The sequence below is a fragment of the Haliaeetus albicilla genome, chromosome 13, assembly GCF_947461875.1.
Source record: "Haliaeetus albicilla chromosome 13, bHalAlb1.1, whole genome shotgun sequence".
NCBI classification, from domain to species: domain Eukaryota; kingdom Metazoa; phylum Chordata; class Aves; order Accipitriformes; family Accipitridae; genus Haliaeetus; species Haliaeetus albicilla.
This window is the reverse complement of record NC_091495.1, coordinates 545247-565615: the sequence shown is the minus strand read 5'-3', so window position 1 is coordinate 565615 and position 20369 is coordinate 545247. Positions and strand designations below refer to the sequence as shown.

The 20369-nt window shown below is 64.3% G+C and overlaps 1 protein-coding gene across 3 annotated transcripts; it reads left to right on the top strand.

Moving 5' to 3' along the window:
* Positions 1–357: 357 nt before the first annotated feature.
* ZBTB4 (zinc finger and BTB domain containing 4) lies at positions 358–20042 on the top strand. 3 transcript variants are annotated; one of them, XM_069799763.1, is made up of 5 exons: positions 358–639; positions 7533–7636; positions 9776–9852; positions 13707–16865; positions 16994–20042. In XM_069799763.1, the coding sequence occupies exon 4, from the start codon at positions 13722–13724 to the stop codon at positions 16578–16580; it is 2859 nt and encodes a 952-aa protein (XP_069655864.1). In that variant the 5' UTR covers positions 358–639; positions 7533–7636; positions 9776–9852; positions 13707–13721; the 3' UTR covers positions 16581–16865; positions 16994–20042. The 3 variants fall into 3 exon arrangements, with proteins under 3 accessions (XP_069655864.1, XP_069655863.1, XP_069655865.1); XM_069799762.1 differs by lacking the exon at positions 358–639 and adding an exon at positions 3926–4064; XM_069799764.1 differs by lacking the exons at positions 358–639; positions 7533–7636 and adding an exon at positions 7795–7940.
* The last annotated feature ends 327 nt before the right edge of the window (positions 20043–20369 follow it).

The window sequence follows — 20369 nt, the reverse complement described above, 5'->3', positions numbered from 1 at the left end:
TCCCTTCGCTCCGCGCTCCCCGGCGCGACTGAGGTGTCGGCGGCCCCCGCGCGTCCTTATATAGACTCGCCCCCTGCACGGGGCGGACCGCGGACAGCGGCAGGGGCGGGAAGGGGGGCGTGGTCGGAGCGTACCAAGCGGCGGAGGGGTAAAGGGGGGGTGGTAGGGACGCGCGGAGCGGGGCGGGGGGGATGGTGGGATAGAGGGGGTGGGAAGGGGAGGGGGAAGCCGACCCCGTTAGCGCTCCTTGGGGAAGCGGCGGAGGGAGGGGGCGATTGCTCTGTGGAACATCGAAGGGACGAACCTCCGGCGGTCTCCCCCCACCTACCGCGGTGGGATCGGTTTATGAATAATTTATGAAGCGGTGCGGCGGAAAGCCCCGCCCCCAACGCCCGAGCCCTCCGAGTCCCGCCTCCAAGCGCCGAGCGCTGCCGGAAGCGGCCGGAAATTGCCGAAGCCACCGGAGATTTCCGAAGCGTCGCCGGAAGCAACCGGAGATTGCCGAAGCGCTCCTCCGAGACCGCGGCCTGCGCTGCCGCGGTCTTGCCCGCTCGCCCGGCCCGCCCCGCCTGCTCCCTGGCCCCGCCACCGCCGCTGGGAAAGGCCGCGGCTTGGGCCTACTCCCGGGCGGCGGAGGAGGTGCGAGCCCGGGGTGGTGACAGCGGCCTCAGGGACGGCGGGAAAGGGTCTGGGGGAGGCGGGGAGGGGTCGTGGATGGTGGGAGAGGCTGCGGGGAGGGGCGGGCGTTGGGACGGGGGGAGCAGGAAGGGTTTGGGGACCATTAGGGACGGGGAAGGGGGAACCGGGGGAGCAGGAGGATTTGGGGGCGGGAAGAGGCAAGAAAAGGGAGTTTTGGGGGGAGCAGGAGGGTTGGGGGGGCAGTTCGGGGCAGGGAAGGCATATTTAGGGGAGCAGGAGGTTTTGGGGGTAGGGAGGCTTGTTTTGGGGGAGCAGGACGTTTTGGGGGACAAGGAGGGGGTGTTGGAGGGTTTGGGGGCAGGAAGGTTATTTTGGGGGAGCAGGAGGATTTGGGGGCAAGAAAAGGGGGTTTGGGGGAGCAGGAGGGTTTGGGGGGTGCAGGAAGGTTTGGGAGACAGGGAAGGGGTATTTTGGGGGGCAGCTGAAGGCAGGGAGGGGGTATTCTGGGGGTCAGTTAGGTAGAGAGGGGGTATGGGGGGGCAGAGGGGGGTATTTTGGTGGAGCAGGAGGGTTTGGGGGGTCAGGGAGGGGGTATTTCAGCCCCCTGTCACTAGCAGGGTCTCCGTGTCACCAGTGGGGTCCGCGTCACTCCATTCCCTGTCACTGGGGGGGTGTCCCCCCAGCATTGGTGGCGTCTCCAACCTGGTGGGATCTTGTCACCATCACCAGTGGGGTCCCTGTGTCCTGGGGTCCACAACCTGGGAAATTGTGGGGTACAATGGGACCTGGGGGTGGGTACAACAGCACCCTACAGCTGGCAACACGACTGGGGACGTTGGGGGACACAAGAACTTGTCACAGAGGCGTGATGGGGGGGCACACCTGGGACGATGGTACAGCAGCGCACAGGCAGTGAGGTTACACAGTGAGGGACATGCTCGTCCCTGGGGCGTGCAGGCACACGGTGCCGCTTGTGTGGCACAGCCTGATGTACAGCAACACCGTGTGTGACACAACGCAACCCCGTGACACCGTGCAACAGCATGATGCACAACACAACCGGCAATGCCATGCAACGTAGCTTGACATGCGACACAACCTGCAACAGCGTGCAGCACGCCCTGACACACAACACAACCCACAACACCACACAATATAGCCTGACGTGCAGCACAACCCACAACTCTGTGCAGCACAGTCTGATGCACAATGTGACACACAACCCGCAACACTGTGCAACACAACCTGCAACGCTGTGATGCACAGCCTGATGCACAACACAGCCCAACATGCCGTGCAGCACAGCCCAACGCACACACAGCCGACAATGGTGTGCAGCATAGCCTGACATGCAACACAACTTGCCGCACAGCATGACCTGCAACACCATGCACCATAGCGGGACACACGACACAAGCCACAACCCCGCAAAGCACAACCTGCTGTACAGTACAGCCTGCAACCCTGCGCGGCACAATCTAACATACAGCAACACACAACACCAGGCAGCAGCGCAGCCTGACACACAATGCAATCCACAACACCCTGCAGCACAACCTGATGTACAACACAACCCCCAAGACTCTGCAACACAACCTAACGTGCGGCACAACACAGCATGCAACACTGTGTGGCACAGCCTGACATACAACACAACCTGCAACACCGTCCAGTGCAACCTGACACACAACACAACCCATGACACTGAGCACCACAGCCTGACACACAACGCAACCCCATGCAGCACAGCCTGATGCACAACACAGCATGCAACACTGTGCAACACAACTTGATGTGCAACACAACCCGCAACACCGTACAGCACAGCCTGACACACAACACAAGCCATGACACTGTGCACTACAGCCTGACACACCACACAACCCTCGACGCTGTGCAGCACAGCCTGGCATACAACACAGCCTGCAACAGCAAGCAGAACAGTCTGATGTACAATATAGCCCACTACACTGTGCAGCACAGCCTGACGCGCACCACAACCCGCCACTCAACAACGACCCACAACACTGTGCAGCACAACATGATGTACATCACGACCCGCAACACCATCCAGCGCAGCTTGACATACAGCACAACCTGCTGCGTGACACAACCTGTGACCATGTTCCACAACCAACCATGCAACACAACCTGCACGTGCAATACAACCCACTGCACAACACAACCCGCAACACCGTGTGGCACAGCCTGACGTGCAACACAGCCTACAACACCACGCAGACCAGACTGACGTACAATACAGTCCACAACACCGTGCAGCACAATGTAGCTGGCAATACGGTGACAATGCGACACAACATGACGCAACTTGCCACACGGTGCAATGCTGGGAACATGGCGCTACAACTGAGGCCCCAACACACACACACACGCGCTGAGCTGTGGTCTGTGGTACGCCCAGCCATGTACGTTGTGTCAGTGGTTGTGTTCCCTGTGTGTGCTGTTGTGTCCCCAGTTGTGTCCCGTTGTATCCCCAGTTGTGTCCACACTTGCGTCCGGTCATACCTCAGTCGTGTCCCCCGTTGTGTGCTGTTGTACCCCGGCTGTGTCCGTGGTTGTGTGCCACTGTACCGCCAGCTGTGTCCCCCGGTTGTGTCCCCGGTTGTGTGCTGCTGTACCCCCCGTTGTGTCCCATGGTCGCACCCCAAGTTGTATGTTGCCATACCCAGAGTTGTGTCCCCCGGTTGTGCCCCGAGTTGTGTTCTGCTGTACCCCCGGTTGTGTCCCCCAGTTGTGTCCCCCAATCGTGCCCCCTGTTGTGTCCCACCAACACCCCCATCTGTGTCCCTGGTTGTGCCCCTGGTTGTGTGCTGCTGTACCCCCAGTTGTGTCCCCTGGTTGTGTCCCCATTTGTGTCCCACCGTACCCCCAACTGTGTCCCACTGTACCCCCACCCTGGCTGTGTCCTCCGGTTGTGTCCCCCATCTGTGTCCCTGCTTCTGTCCCCCACTTGTGCCCCACTGTGCCCCTGGTTGTGCCCCCCCGACTCCCCACCTGCGTCCCCTAGTTGTGTGCTGCCGTACCCCCACTCCGACTGTGCCCCCCGGTTGTGTCCCACCATCCCTCCGACTGTGTCCCCCAGTTGTGCCCCCCAGTTGTGTCCCACCGTCCCCCCCCCTTGTGCTGCTTGACTGTACCCCCGGTTGTGCCCCCGGTTGTGTCCCCCTCGCCGTCCCCCCATCCACGTCCCCTTGTCTCCCCGTTCCTCCGCCGTCACCCCCAACGGGGGGGACGCACACCCGGTTTCCCCGTCGTCCCCCCCCGTGTCCCCCCCGTGTCCCCCGTGGCGTGGGGCGGGGGGGGGCTCCCTCCCACCCGGGGCCCAACGGCGCCGCCTCCATCTTGTGCCGCCGCCGCCGCCGCCGCCGCCGTCGCGACATCAACCGGCCCCGGGACAGGCCCCGGTAACGACCCCCCCGGCACCGGGACCCCTGGGGGGAACCGGGACACTCCCCGGGATCGGGACCCCCCCCCGACACCCACCCCTGGGGGACACTGGGACCCCCCACTCCGTATCGGGCCTGTCACGGGATCGGGACACCCCCCCCCCCCACCCCAGTACCAACACCCCCCGGTGAACAGGGGGGTCCTTACCGGGCTGATGACCCCCTCAGCCCCCCCCATTGCCCTGGGTACCCGCCCACCCCCAAAATGCCCCCGCCGGGACCCCCAAAGTGCCCTGGGATCCCCCAAAGTGCCCCGCCCCCCTGCAACACCCTCCCATGCCCCCCCCGCACCCCCAAAATGTCCCTACCCCCACCCCGGGCCCCCACCCTGGACCCCCCCAAATGGCACTCACCCCCAAGACCCCCCTGCTCACCCCCCCAAGGGCTGCTGGGATGGGGGGAGTCTGAACCCGGGGGTTTCGGGGGGATTTCGGGGGGCAGCCGGGTACGGTTGTGCGTGTGTGACTGTTGGGGGGCTGGGGGGGGTGCGGCTGCGTGTTTGTGCAGGCGGTTGCGTGTCGGTGTGCGGGCGGGTGTGGGGTGTGTGTCCGTGTGTCGGTGTGCGGGGTGGGTGTCCGTGTGCGGTTGTGTGCATCAAGTGCCCGTGTGCGATTGTGCATCTGCGTGTGGTTGCGGGGGGGTTGTTTGTCCGTGTGCGGTTGTGCGTCCGTGGGTGGTTGTGTGTGTCAAGTGTCTGTGTGCAGTTGTGCATCCATGTGCCGTCGCGAGTGCGTCATGTCCGTGCGTGGTTGTGCATCTGTGTGTGATTGTGTCAAGCGTCCGTGTGTGGTTGTGTGTGTCAAGTGTCCATGTGCAGTTGTGCATCTGCATGGCATCATGTGTGGGTCGTGTGTCCATGTGTGGTTGTGTGTTGTGTCCGTGTGTTGTATCTGTGTGCGGTTGTGCATCCGCGTGTCGCTGTGTCAAGTGTCCATGTGTGGTTGTACATCCATGTGTGATTGTGAGCGTTGAGTATCTGTGTGCAGTTGTGCACCCATGTGTGGTTGTGAGTGTGTTGTGTCCGTGTGCAGTTGTGCATCTGTGCGTGCTTGTGTGTCGTGTCCGAGTGTGGTTGTGTGTGTCAAATATCTGTATGTGGTTGTGCGTCCATGTGCGGTTGTGCGTCCACATGTGATTGTGAGTGTCACATGCCCATGTGCGGTTGTGTGTCCGCGTGTGTTGTGTGTTGTGTCACATTGTGCACGCGTGTGAGGGGTGTCAGGGTGAGGGTGTGAGTGCCGGTTGTACCATTGCATGTGTGTCAGTCTACTGGCACAGGCATGAGACACGCTTGTGCGATGGTTGTGCGCTGTGTGTGCATGCAGGGTGCATTCACGTGCTTGTCGGTGTGCAGGTGCAGGTGCTGTGCGCCTGTAGCGTGTGTGCGCACATGTGTGTGCAGGGTGTGAGCACGGTCTGTGTGTGTGCGTGGTGGTCGTGCGTGTGTGCACATGTGTGCAGACATGACACACGTTTGCTCTGTGCAGGGTGTTTGTGTGCGCTGTGGGTGTTGTGTGCATTGTGTATGTGCATGCACGGTGTGTATGTGCAGGTTGTGTATATGCATGTGCTCTGCGCGTGTGTACTGCGGGTGTTGTGTGTGTTGTGTACATGCATGGACTGTGCTGGGGGCGTGCACATGCCGTGGGTGTTGTGTACGTGCTGTTGTGTGCAGTGCGGGTGTTGTGTGCGTCATATATGTGTGTGCTCTCTGTGGGTGTGCTGTGGGTGTTGCGCGTGTTGTGTACATGCATGCACTGTGTGTGTGCGCAGTGTGGGTGTTGTGCACATTGTATATGTCCGTGCACTATGGCTGTTGTGTGTAGCACAGGCGTTGTGCACGTGCATGCACGGAGTGTGCATGCAGTGTGGGTGTTGTGTATGTGCACAGACTGTGCGCTCCGGGTGTTTGTGCACAGCGTGGGTGTTGTGTGCTCTATGTGCGTATGTGTACTCTGTGCATGAGTGTGCAGTGCAGGTGTTGCGTGTGTTGTGTACGTGTGTGCAGTACGGGTGTTGTGTGCGTTGTGTATATGCACGCACTATGTATGTGTGTGCAGTGCAGGTTGCATGCGTGTGCGTGTGTTGCGTGTGTGCATGCCGTAGGTGTTGTGTGTGTCGTGTATGTGCATGGACCATGCATGCTGCAGTTGTTGTGTGTGTTGTGTATGTGCTGGTGTGTCCAGTGCAGGTGTTGCGTGTGTCATATATGTGCACGTACTCTGTGCATGTGTGTGCTGTGGTTATTGCATGCACTCTGTGTGTGTGCAACACAGGTGTTGTGTGTGTTGTGTATGCGCATGCACAGTGTGTGTGAGCGGTACAGGTGTTGTGTATGTCCACGCCACGTGCTGTGGCTGTTGCGTGTTCAGTGCAGGTGTTGCGTGTGTGCTGTGGGTGTTGCGTATGTGCACAGACTGTGTGCTGGGGGTGTTCGTGCACAGCGTGGGTGTTGCATGCACTCTGTGTGCGCGCGCGCTGGGGCTGTTGTGCGCGTTGTGTATGTCCACGGGCTGCGTACTGGGGGTGTTTGTGCATTCTGTAAGTGCACGCACTCTGTATGTGTGTGTAGCTCAGGTGTTGCACATGTGGCATGTGTGCACCGCCTGGGCACAGCGTGCACACACCAGACATGTTGTGTGTGTTGTGTACATGCGTGGACTGCACACGTGGCAGTTGTTGTGTGCGTTGCGTACGTGCTGGTGTGCGCAGTGTGGGTGTTACCCGTGCTGTGTACGTGCACGTACTCCGTGTGTGTGTGTGCGCGGCACAGGTGTTGCACACGCTGCAGGTGTGCACGGACCGTGCATGGCGTGCACACGCTGTAGGTGTTGCCTGTACGTTGTGTACACACTGTTGCGTGCGGCGCAAGTGTTGTGTGCGTTGTCTACATGCATGCACGGGGCGGGTGTGTGCAGCGTGGGTGTTGTGCACATTGTACACACGCGTGCGCCGTGTGTGTGCGCGCTGTGGGTGTTGTGTACGTTGTACCCGTGTGTATTCTACGGCTGGTGTGTGCAGTGCAGGGGTGTGCGTGCATGAGCCGGGGCTGCCGTGCGTGTTGCGGAGGCGCGCGCAGCGCGGGTGTTGCACGCGTTGCGCGCGCGCGGCCTGTGCATGATGCGCCTGTGCATACCCCCGCCGCGTCGCACACGTTACACGCACGCACCCGCCGTGCCGTGCACCGCCTGTCCCCCCACCGGGTGGGTGTGTGGGTGTCCGTACGTCCCCCCCTGCCTGTTGCACCCCCCCTTTTCCGCCTGTACACGTATGCGACTGTAGCCTGCGTCACCCCGACCTGCGGGCCGAGGGGTGTCCCCAGCCCCTGGCGCACACTCGGGGAGCGCGGTGACACGTCCGTCACCCGTGTCCGCCTGTGTGCGTCACCCACCTGACCCCACCCTCGCACCCCCCTCCCCCCCCCAGCCTCCTCCACTGCTGCCTGTTCCTTTAACAACACCCGACGCAAGGGCTTGTGGTAGGAAGGGGGCCTCGTGACATCACTCCCAGCCCAGCCAATGAGCATCCAGGTGAGCGCTGACGTCTGCATTCCCCGCTATCCCATTGGCCCACGGGGGGTGTGACATGGGGCGGGGTCCCCCTTTTTCTCTGCTCCCTCATTGGCTGCAGGTGAAAGGTCTTTCCCCTGGCAGGACCTTGGGGGGGAGGGGGGGGTTGTTGGGTGGGGGGAGGGGTGTTGGGGGGGTTGTTTCCATGGCAACAGTTGGGTGACATCTTCCCCCCCCCCCATCACCACGGTGTCCTCCATCACCGGGGATGCCACCGCCTGTTGCCTCTCGGTGACGGTGACGTCCCCGTCATCGCCGGATGGAGGTTGTCAGGCGTCTCCGGTGGTACTTTGGCGGGGGGGGCTGGGGGGTGGGGGTAAGAAAAGGCGGGGAGGTGTTGGTCCCCCGCTGGTGACACTTGGGGTCCCCTCCCCGCTGACCCCCGGGGTGGGTGGGGAAGGGGGACAAGGGGTGTCCGGGTGTTTCCTCGCGGGGTTGTTCCGGTTGACGGAGGGTTTCCGGGGTGGGGGGTGGAGGGGGTGTGCATGGGGGAGGGGGTGTGCATGGGTAAGGGGGGGGGTGTGGGGGGGGGTGGAGGGGGCGTGTGCATGGGGGGGTCCCCTCCACCTGTGCCCCCCCCCGTCCCTGTAGGCCTCCAGCTGTAGCCGCTGCGTCAGGTTGTTCCCCTCCCCCTTGACCCCACCCCCGCTGTCATCGGTTGTATCCAGGGTGTCCCCTCCCCTGCCCCGTGTCACCTCCTGTCCGACTGTACCCCCACCCCCGCTGCGGCCCCTCCCAACGACCCACTTGGCACACCCCCCCCCCCCCCCCCCCGTCAGGCGGTGCCTCCCCCAGCCCCACAACTGTACATCCCCCCCCCTCCCAGTTGCATCTGCCTGTGCGGGAAACATACAGCTTCGTGACATCACTCTGATGACATCACACCATAGCTGACATGCACCCCCTTGATGACATCACATCCACACATCCCAGGAGAGTTTTACCCGGCTGTACCCATCACCATGGGGCACAGTCAGCTTCCCCGCTCCCAGTGACATCACAGTTGTCTCCCTTGCGGTGATAATGGCATCATACTGTACGTCATGTCCCCAGTCCCAACCTCCACGACATTCCCATGACGTCACGTGTCCCATGTCAAGTGATACCCAGAGACACACACCCCTGCTGCCATTTTGTCACCTGCTGCTATTTTGTCACCCATTGCCATTTTGTCGCCCACCACCATTTTGTCACCCGTTGCCATTTCATCACCCGCTACCATTTTGTCACCCGCTACCATTTTGTCACCCACTGCCACTTCGTCACCTGCCACCATTTTGTCACTCTCTATTTTGCCACCCCCTGACACTTTGTCATCCTCTTCCACTTTGTTGCTCGCTACCATTTTGTCACCAGCTGTCATTGTGTCACCCACATGCACACACGTTGTACCACCAGACTGTGACCCCCTTGTTGCCTCCAACTGTAGCTTCCCCCTCCACGATGACCGACTGTTGCTGGCACAGCTGGAGACAGGAGCCAGGACTGAAGTGCCCCTGCCTGTCCCTGCCTCACTGCAGCCACGGGTGGCTGGTGCGGTGATTGCGTGCTGTAGTCGTGTCACACCTTGCACACCTGTGGTTGTGATGTGATGTGGTTGGGACACCTCTGGGAACCACAGGCAGCCTGCTGGGTGTACCAGGAGACACTTCTCTGCCTGTACCTGCCTTGCTTTATCACCCCTCCGACTGTAGCCAGGCTATACCGCTCTGCCTGTACCTGCCTTGCCTTATCACTCCTCCGACTGTAGCCAGGCTACACCGCTCTGCCTTTACTGGCCTTGCTTTATCGCCCCTCCGACTGTAGCCAGGCTACACCGCTCTGCCTGTACCAGCCTTGCTTTATCACCCCTCTGACTGTAGCCAGGCTACACCTCCTTCCCATCTCTGCCTGGCAGGGATCCTGACTCTGTCGTCCGCCTGTTGCTGCCTGACAACAGTCATACGGCCGGGTGTTTCCCAAGCACCCCATCTCCCCTACCCATCCTCCATCCCGGGGACCCCCCCGTCTGGGTGTTCCTGCCTGTGCCCCCCCTCCTCAGCACCCTGGGTACCCCCGTGTCTGGGTGTACTGACCCCGCTCCATTCCCCCCCCTCCCAGGAGGCCCTGCCGGCTGTGACCCCCCACCGAGGACCCCCGGAGCAGCAACACCTAGTCCATGAGGCCTCCGCTCACAGGTAGGTGCTGTTGCCGTGGCAACCCTGCCTGGACAACCCCCGCATCTCCATGGTGACCTGCCTGATCTAGAACCCCTCCCATCGCCACGGCAACCCGTGGGATCTAGAACCCCCTGCCACCGTGACAACGGGTTGGATCCTGCCCCACGGTGCTGTGCAGCAATGCTGGGGGTGGCAGATCCTGCCCCATGGTGATGTGGAGTGATGCTATGGGGCTGGATCCTGCCCCACGGTGCTGTGGGGTGATGCTGGGGGGCCAAATCCTGCCACATGGTGCTGTGGTGTGATGCTGGGGGTGGCAGATCCTGCCCCACAGTGCAGTGAGGAGATGCTGGGGGGCCAGATCCTGCCCACGGTGCTGTGGGGAGATGCTGTGGGGCTGGATCCTTCCCCACGGTGCCATGGGGTGATGCTGGGGGGCCAGATCCTGCCCCGCAGTGCCATGGGGTGATGCTGGGGAGCCAGATCCTGCCCCACAGTGCTGTGGGACGATGCTGGGGGGGCCAGATCCTGCCCCAGGGTGCCTTGGGGTGCTGCTGTGGGGCCATGGGGTGCGGGGACCGGATCCCAGGGTGCCATGGGGCACAGGGGCCAAATCCTGCAGGGAATCGGGGCGACGGGAGGCCGGATCCGGCGTCGCCGTGGGGCGTGGGGGGCCGGATCCTGGCCCAGGCGGCGACGCTGGCCCCGGTCCCGGGTGGGCGATCGGCCAAGGCGGCTTCGGCTCCTCCGACGAGCTGGGGCCTGGAGGGGGGGGCCGGGGGGGGGGGGGAAGGATCCGGCCGCTGCGCACATCCGGGATCTCCCGGGATCCGGGGGGGGCCGCACCCTGCACCAGGTAGAGCCAGGCCCCCCCCAACCCCCTTCCCCCCCCCACTGGATCCCTGGGGATCCCAAGGGCCGGGGGTGGATCCTGGAGGGAGGGGGCAGCTGGGCTGAGAGGGATCCCATGGGATGGGGGGGGAGATCCCTGCCTGGATGGGATCTGGGATCTGCCAGGATCTGTGGGGCTGGAACTGAGCTGGGCTGGAGCTGGGATCTCCTGGGAACTGTGGGGCTGGATCCCAACTGGGATGGGTCTGAGATGTGCCAGGATCCATGGTGCTGGATCCCAGCTGGGATGGAGCTGGGATCTGCCAGGATCTGGGGTGTGGGATCCCAACTGGGATGGAGCTGGGGTGTCCTGGGATCCGTGGGACTGGAGCTGAGCTGGGATGGAGCTGGGATCTGCCAGGATCTGTGGGGCTGGATACTGGTGGAGTTGGAGGTGGGATCTCCTGGGATCCATGGGCCTGGAGCTAAGCTGGGATGGGTCTGGAGTCTCCTGGGATCTGCAGGGCTGGGGCTGAGCCGTGATAGATCTGGGATCTCCCAGGATCCGTGGGGCTGGGCATTGGTTGGGCTGGATCCTGGATCACCTGGGGTCTGTGGGGCTGGAGCTGAACTGGGGTGGAGTTGGGATCTCCTGGGATCTGTGGGGCTGGATCCCAGCTGCAATGGAACTGGGATCTTCCAGGATCCGTGGGGCTGGAGCTGAGCTGGGATGCAGCTGGGATCTCTGGTGATCTGTGGGGCTGGATCTCAGCTGGGATGGAGCTGGGATGGAGCTGGGATCTCCCAGAATTCATGGGGATGGATATAAGTGGGGCTGGAGCTGGGATGTCCTGGGATCTGGGAGGCCGGATGGTCCCGGGGGTGGATTTGGGATCCCCGGGGCCCCGGGGGTCTGGTTGTTGCCTGCAAAGGAGCTGGGATCTGCCGGGATCCATGGGGCTGGATCTCAGCCGTGGCAGAGTTGGGATCTCCGGGGGGGATCTTGATCTTGGGGGGATCCCATGACCCCTGGGGGATCCCATGAACTTGGGGGGGATCTTGTGATCCTGGGGGGGATCTCTTGGGAGGATCCCATGAACTTGGGGGGATCCCATGATTGGGAGGGGATCCCTTGAACCTTGGGGGGGGTCCCATGATCTTGGGGGGATCCCTTGACCCCGGGAGCCATCCCAGACCCCCAGAGGTGCTGTGGGGCAGAGCAGGGAATGCTGGGAAAGGTGGGGGGGTGGTCTGGGGAGGGTCATTAAGAGGGATCCAGTAATGAGCTGGGGGGGGGGAGGATCCTGGGGGCGGGGGGCAGGAGAGGGGTCCTAGGGGGTAGGGGGGGCAGGTTGGGGGGCAGCATGGGGGGCTAGTGGGGTTGGGGGGGGCAGACTCTGGGCTGGCTGTGGGTCATGCTGTGGGGCAGCCCTAGGGATGGAGGTACCGTGGGTCACACCGTGGGGCAGCCCCACTGCCATAGGTCATGCTGTGGGTCACGCTATGGGGCAGCCCCAGGGATGGAGGTGCCATGGGTCGGGCCACGGTTCAATTCATGGGGCAGGCCGTGGGTCACACTGTGGGTCGGCTGTCGTGCCGTTCATCACGCCGTGGGTCACGCCACGGGTGACACCGTGGGTCGGGCTGTGGGTGACACCGTGGGTCACGCTACGGGGCAGCCCCTGCCTTGCGGGTGGCGCTGTGGGTCGTGCTGTGGGTCAGGGGGTGACGCCGTGGGTCACGCCACGGGTGACGCTGTGGGTTGCACCGTGGGTCAGGCCACGGCTGACCCCGTGGGTCGTGCCGTGGGTCAGGCTGCAGGGGTCACCGTGGGGCGTGCTGTGGGGCAGCCTCAGGCTTGCGGGCGGTGCTGGGGGGTGATGCTGTGTGCGGCGCCGTGGGTCGCGCCGTGGGTCGCAGCCGCGGCGGCTCCCGCAGCCATTTTAGCCGCCGGCCGAGGAGGCCCCGACGCAAAATGGCTCCTTGGTGCCGCGGGGGGGGCGGGGGCCAGGGCGCGCCGTGGGGCTGGGACGCTGTGGGGCAGGGACCCTCAGCCCCACGGCACAGGGGGGACCCTGCCCCGTGGCGTGGGGATGCCCTGCCCCACGGCACAGGGACACCCCCCCCCCGCAGCCCCATGGCATGGGGACACCCTGACCCACAGCGTGGGGGGCACCGGGTAGTCAGCGGGGGTGGGTGTCAGTGGATGTGTGGGGCTGGGGGAGCCCAATCCATGGGGCTGGGGGACCCTACTCTGTGGGGCTGGGGGGGGGGCATGTGTGGGGCTGAGGGAGCGTGATATGTGGGTCTGGGGGACCCACGAGCTGTGGGGCTGGGGGGTTCCCATGCTGTGGGGCTGGGGACCCAGAGCTGTGGGGCTGAGGGATCCCTAAATTTGGGGGCTGGGGGACCCCAATCCATGGGGCTAGGGGCCGCCGTTGTGTGGGGCTGATGGAACCCTAAACTGTGGGGCTGGAGGACCCTGATCTGTGGGGCTGGGGGACCCTGATATGTGGGGCTGCGTGTGAGGATGCTGTGGGGCCGGGGACCCCCATGCAGTGGGGCTGGCTGGGCCACGGGGGCCCCCCAAGGACCCACAGAAGGGACCCCATGGAGGGCACTCAGGTGTCCAAGTGTCCCCAAATAGGGGACCCAGGCGTCCAGTCAGCTCCATAGAAGGGACGCCAGCAGCCGAGAGACCCCATGGAGAGGACCCAGGCATTCAGGTGACCCCCAAAACAGGGGACCCAGGCATCTGGGCCCCCCCAAATAGTGGACCCAGGCATCTGGGCGACCCCAAATAGGGGTCCCAGGGGTCTGGCCAGCCCCATAGAAAGGACTCAGGCATCCGGCCACCCCATAGAAGGGACCTCGGTGCCCAAGTGACCCCATGGAGAGGACCCAGGCATCCGGGCCCCCTGAAATAGGGGACCCAGGCGTCCGGGTGACCCCGAAGAGAGGACCCAGCTGTCCAAATGTCCCCAAATAGGGGGCCCAGGCATCCGGGTCCCCCATCCCCACTGACTCCCCATATCCCACAGGTGGGCGCCGCGGGGATGGCTCCGGTCGTGGAGGTGTCGGACGCCGGGCATTGCCGTTCGTTACTGGTGGAGCTAAACGAGCAACGGTTGAGGGGCCAATTCTGTGACGTCACCATCATCGCCGAGGACACCAAATTCCGAGCCCATAAAAACGTCTTGGCCGCATCCAGCCCCTTCTTCAAACAAGCTTTGGCCGAAGAACCCACCTGCCCAACCCCTGCCCAAGTTTTGGAGCTTCCCGGTGTCCAAGCCGGCGTCTTCTCCGACGTCCTCAACTTCATCTACAACTCCCGCTTGGCCGTCCCGTCGCAGGCAGCTGCCCGCGAGTTGGGCGCCGTTGGCCGACGGTTGGGTATCTCTTGCCTCCAAGGGTTGGAAGTGGGGACCCCCAAGGAGATGAACGGATCTTGGACCCCCCCTGTGACGGGGGATCCCCGCTCACCCGCCGCCCCGGTTGATTTAACCTGCCCGCCACGGTCGAGCGATACGCCGGCGGTTGCCGAACCGGTGACGGCGTCGCCGTCATCGGCATCGTCGTCATCATTGCGTTGCGGGTTGTGCGGTCGAGGGTTCAGCACGGCGGCGGCGTTGGGATTACATGCCAAACTTCACCGTGGGCGCCGGGGTTTGGCGTGCCGGCATTGCGGCAAGAGCTTCATCCACGTCAAGAGGTTGCAAACCCATGAGGTCCTCTGCAAGGACGGCCATCGCGACGGTGACGCTGTCACCACCAACACCGCCACGCCGACACCGAAACAAGGCAAGAAGGCATTGCTGTTGCGTCACCGGGCGTTGGAGTTGATCCCTGAGCAGGAACCGGTGGTGAAGGTGGTGGACGGGCACGTGGTCTACCTGTGTGGTGTTTGCCAACGCTCCTACATGACGCTCTCCAGCCTGAAGCGTCACGCTAACGTCCACTCTTGGCGACGCAAGTACCCTTGCCGTTATTGCGACAAGGTCTTCGCTTTGGCCGAATATCGCACCAAACACGAGGTCTGGCACACCGGTGAACGCCGCTACCAGTGTATCTTCTGTTGGGAGACCTTCGTCACCTACTACAACCTCAAGACCCACCAGAAAGCCTTTCACGGCATCAACCCAGGGCTCATCTCCTCCGAGAAGACGCCCAACGGCGGCTACAAGCCCAAACTCAACGCCCTCAAGCTCTACCGGCTCTTGCCCATGCGGGCGCACAAGCGACCCTACAAGACCTACAGTCAAGGCTTGGTGACTGATGGGATCCTCTTGCCAACGGCCAATCCGGTAGAGCCATCGGCGACCGTCGGCGCTTTCCCATCGCCAAGACCCGAACCAGCATCGGTCATTGCCTACGGGCGACCATCAGCATCGGTCATCGTTCATAGCGGGGCGGCAGCCGCTTCCGTTATCGCCTATAATGGGAGGGCGGGGGAGGCAGCAGCGGTGCCAGCAGTGCCGGCGGCACCGGCGGCGGCGCCAGCGGCCCGGCCGATGAAGAAACAGGTGCTGCGGGATTACATTGAGGCGCAGCGAGCGGCTGGGGAGGCGCCAGTGGGTGATAGTGGGACAGCACCGACAACCCAACCGTCACCCGCCGCCGCCGGCACCGGTTCCACCACCACCGCCAGCCGTACCATGACCTACGTGGCCAAACCGGCTTACGTGGGGACGGCGGGGGAGAGCCGGGCGGCGCCGCTTTGCCAAATCACCGTCCGTATTGGCGAGGAAGCCATTGTCAAGCGGCGCATCTCCGAGACCGACCTCCGGTTGGAGACCACCGGCACCGGCACCGGCACCACCGCCTCCCCGACTGCTCACCGTCGCGCCGCCGCCACTGCCGCCTGTTCCCACCGGAGCGGTGACGATGACAGCGATGCCGAGGACCGTCTTTGGCGCCCATATTACACCTACAAACCCAAACGGAAGACAACCGGCGGCGGTACAACCGGCGGCGGTACAACCGGCAGCACAACCGGCTCCGTCAAGGCAAAGAAATCCCGTTGGCGCCGCAAGTTGCGCTCGTTACGGTGGTCGACGGGTGACGGTGACGAAGGTGACGGTGACGCACAGTCGGGGGACGGGCACCGGCGGCGGGATTGGCAACACCCGTGCCGGGTGTGCGGGAAAACTTTCACGGCTTTGAGGAAATTACGGAAACACCAACGGGGACACGAGGGGACGTCCGGCGGGGGAGGGGGGGTGGGTACGACCGGTCCCCCCACCCCCCGCGTGGGACGGCGGCCATCTTTGCGCTTCGCCTGTAGTCGCTGCGCCAAGGTCTGTAAGACGGCGGCGGCGCTCAGCCGGCACGCCAAACGGCATCAGGCGGAGTCGCTGCCGCCATCGCCCGCGTCGCCGCCGCCGCCAACTGTCATCGCCTACACCCCGCCGGCGGTGGCGGGGGTGAAGGAGGAAGGGGGAGGGGAAAAAGGGGGTGTCACCCCTCCCCCGCCGCTGGGTGATGACATCGCCGTTCCCCCCCCGATTCCCAGTGACGGGGTCGACACGGTGACGGGTGGCGAGGGGGTGTCACCGTCGCCGGGTCCCAGCGGGGGTTACCCGGTTCAGGAACAACCTTTGGCTCTACTGAGGCGGGGGGGGGACCCCGAAATTGGGGGAGGGGGAGGAGGGGGAGGGGGGCAAAGGGGGGGACCCCCCCGACCCCCCCCTCCTCCCCCCAGCTTCCCCCTCCCCTACGGCCCCCGGCTGGTGGCCGCGTACCCCTACCCCTTCCCCCTCCCCCTGGCCCTCAACGTGGTGCTCCCCGAAAACGAGGGTTTTTTGGGGGGGGGAGGGGGGGGTGTCCCCCCTCCCCTCCCCCCCTCCGTACCCCCCACTTTTGGCTTCCCCGGAGGGGGAGGGGAGCGACCCCGGAAAGCGGGGGGGGGGACTTGAGGAGGGGGGTGGGGGGGGGGGGGGTGGAGGGGTCCTGCCCCAGAGAGGGGGGTGGGGGGCCCCAGAGGTGGGGGGGCCCCATAGCATGTGGGGGGGCCCTATAGGAGGTTTAGGGCCCCATAGGAAATGGGGGGCCCCTGCCCCATAGGAAGTGGGAGTGGGCATAGCATGGGGGGGCCCATAGGAGGTGGGGGGCCCCAATAGGAGATGGGGGGGGCCCATAGCATGTGGGGGGGCCCCATAGGAGGTTGAGGGCCCCATAGGAAATGGGGGGCGCCCATAGGAGTTGGGGGGGGGCCCTATAGCATGGGGGGGGCCCTATAGCATGGGGGGGGGCCCTATAGGAGATGGGGGACCCTGCCCCATAGGGGGAGATGGGGGGGGCCCATAGCATGGAGGGAGGAGCATAAGAGGTTGGGGGGGCCCATAGGAGATGGGGGGGTCCCCAGGTGAGTAGGGGGGCTCCAGCCCTATAGGGGAAGTGGGGGGCCCCATAGGAAATAGTGGGGGTCCCCCCTGCCCCATAGGGGAAATTGGGGGGGGGTCTTCTGCCCCGTAGGAGATGGGGGGGGCCCATGGGGGAGGTTGGGGATCTCTCTCCCATAGGGGACACTGGTGGGCACCCCCCCTTGGGACTTGGGGGGCAGAGGGACCACCCCCCCCATAATGCCATAGGCTGGGGGGCAGGATCTGGGGGTGCCACAGGGACCAGTATGGGAATAGGGGGGGCACTGGGTATACTGGGGAGGCTCCCAGTCACCTCAAACTGAGGGGGAATGGGACAGGGTCTGGGCCCCCCCCCCAGTATAGGGACCCCCCCAGTATAGGGAAAACCCCCAGTATAGGCCCCCCCCCTCAGTATAGCAGACACCCCCCAGTATAGGGGACCCCTCCAGTATAGAGGACCCCCCCAGTATAGGGGAACCCCCATTATAGGCCCCCCCCGAGTATAGGGGACCTCCAATATACTTGGACCCCCCCCAGTATAGAGAAACCCCCCAGTATAGGGCCCCCCCCCAGTATATTGGGGCCCTCCAGTATAGTGGAGCCCCCCCAAAATAGTGGGGAACCTCCCCCAGTATAGGGGGCCCCCCATTTCCCCCCCCGCAGAATTTTGCACCCCCAAACGGGCCCCCCCCACTATAAGGGGCCCCCCCCAATAAATCAGGGCCCCTCCCCCAATAAACCGGGGTCCCCCCCACTATCCCGGGGCCCCCCCCCAAAACCCGACACCCCCCCCCCACTTACCCCCCCGCCCTTGGCACCTTACGGCATCGCAGTGACATTCCAGCGTGTCTCCCCCCCCCCAAATCCCACCCCCGGCGTGCGAGGGGCATGCGAGGGGCGTGCGAAGCCCCGCGTCTTCCTGTGGGTTGGGGTGGGGGGGCATCCTCGTGCAAGGCCCAGGCGTGCAAGGAGCGTCCTCGTGCAACGCACAAGCACGCGTGGCGGATCCTCGTGCAAGGCACACCCGAGAGTGGCCTAGCCTTGTGCGGCGCGTGGGCGCGCGAGGACCACGCTCGTGCGCCGCACAGCGGTGCAAGGTGTGTCCTCGTGCAACGCACGGGCAGGCAAGGCAGATCCCCGTGCGATGTGTGGTTGCGCAAAGACCATCCTTGTGCAACGCACGGCTTGTGGGAGGAGCGCCCTTGTGCGGTGCACGGGCAGGCAAGGTCGATCCTCGTGTGACGCCTGTCCTCGTGCAAAGAACATCCTTGTGCGCCGCACGACTGCGCAAGGTGGATCCTCATGCGTTGCACGGCCAGGCGCCGCCCGCCGTCTTCTCTGTCGCACGGCCCCGCCGCCCCTCCCGCACACCCCCCGTGCGAGCCCCGCCCTCGTGCCTCACACAAGCGTGCACGGCCAGCACCGCCCTCCTCGGGCCACGCCTGTGCCACGCCCCATCCCCGTGCAAGGCCCCGCCCCTGCCCCGTGCAAGGCCCGTCTTTATGCAATGCGCCCCCGTGCAAGGTCCAGCCTCGTGCAACGCACGCCCGCGCCAGGCCCCTCTCACGCCCCCCCTCCTCGTGCAAGGCCACCCCCACGCTACGCCCGGCCGTGCGAGGCCATCGCCCCCCCCTTGCTGCGTGTGCGAGGGATGGCCTCGTGCGAGGCTCCACTTTGCACGGGGGTTGTTCTTGTGCAACACCCCTCCTTGTGCAAGGGTGGGCCTCGTGCGAAGCACATCCTTGTGCAAGGCCTCTCCTCGTGCAAGGACCATCCTCAGGTGAGGACCATCCTTGCACGGGGCCTGTCCTTGCACAAGGCCCATCCTTGTGCAAGACTCGTCCTCGTGCAAGGACCGTCCTTGCATGAGGCCGATCCTCGTGTGAACCCGGTCCTCGCGTTAGGCCCATCCTCACGCAAAGCCCACGCTTGAGCGAGCGTTGTCCTCGTGCAAGACCCAGCCTCGTGCAAGGGGGGTCCTTGCGCAAAGCCCACCCTCGTGCAAGATGCACCCTTGCACGAGACCCAGCCTTGTGTGAGGACCGTCCTCGTGCGAGGACCCTTCTCGCACGAGGCCGACCCTCGTGCGAGGCTCCCCCCCCTTCCCCGTGCGAGCCCCCTCGTGCACACAACCCCCCCCGGCCGCGGCCCCCTCCTCCCGTTTGCACTTTCGTGGCCGCGTTTGCTACTGACTGTCCCCCTCCCCCACCCCTGCCACTCCCCCACTTGTCTCCCCCTCCCCCACGCGTGTTCCCCCCCCCCCATGTCCCCGTCCCCGACCGCACTTTAGGGGGGACCCGCCCGAAAAAAAAAGGCAAAACCAAGCAAAAAAGGGGAAGAGTGAAAAAAATGGAGATAAAAATAAGGGGGGGGGGAAGGGAGGGGAGTGGGGGGACCCTGGGGACAGTGGGGACACCGGGGGGGGGGGAGGCATGAAGGGGGGGGCTCCATGGGGGACGTCCCCATGGGGTGTCACCAACGGGGTGGCTTCAAGGAGGTGGCCCCAATGGGGTGGCCTCCATGGGGGAAGCCCCCATGGGGTGGCCTCAGTGAGGCTTGTCCCCATTGGGATGTCCCCAATGGAGGACGTCCCCAGTGGAGGATGTCCCCATGGGGTGTCCTCAGTGGGGTGGCAACTAATGGGGGACGTCCGCAGCGAGGTGACCTCAAGAGGGGATGTCCCCAGTGGGGTGTCCCCAGCGGAGCGCCTCACAGGGGAGGGGTCCCTCAGGGGTGTCCCCGATGGGTTGTCCCCAAAGGGATGGCCCCACTGGGGAGGGGTCCCCTTGAGTGTCCCCGTGGGGGATGTCCCCCTCTGAGGTGGCCCCACTGGGGAGGGGGTCCCCAGGGTGGTGTCCCCAGTGGGGAGGGGTCCCCGGGGGTGTGGCGGGGCGCCCCACAGCGGGGTGTCCCCGCGGTGTCCCCGCGGCGGCGGTCGGTGGCGGCGGTGACAAATGTCCACTATTTATCTGCATCAGTGAGTGTTAGAGACGCCAATAAACACCGTAGAGCTGAGCTGGCCTGAGCGGGGACACGGGGGGGACATGGGGGACATGGGAGGACATGGGGACAGTGGTGACATGGGGACACGGGATGACATGGGGGACATTGGGGACACTGGACATGTGGGGGGACATGGGGACATTGGAGACATGGGGGGCACAGGGTGACATGAGGACATTGGAGACATGGGGACACGGGGTGACATGGGGACATTGGGGACATTGGAGATGGGGAGAAGGGGACACGGGGGGACATGGGGGAGATGGGGACATGGGAGGTTTGGGGACGTGGAGGACATTGGAGACGGGGGACACGGGGGGACATGGGGGACCATGATGG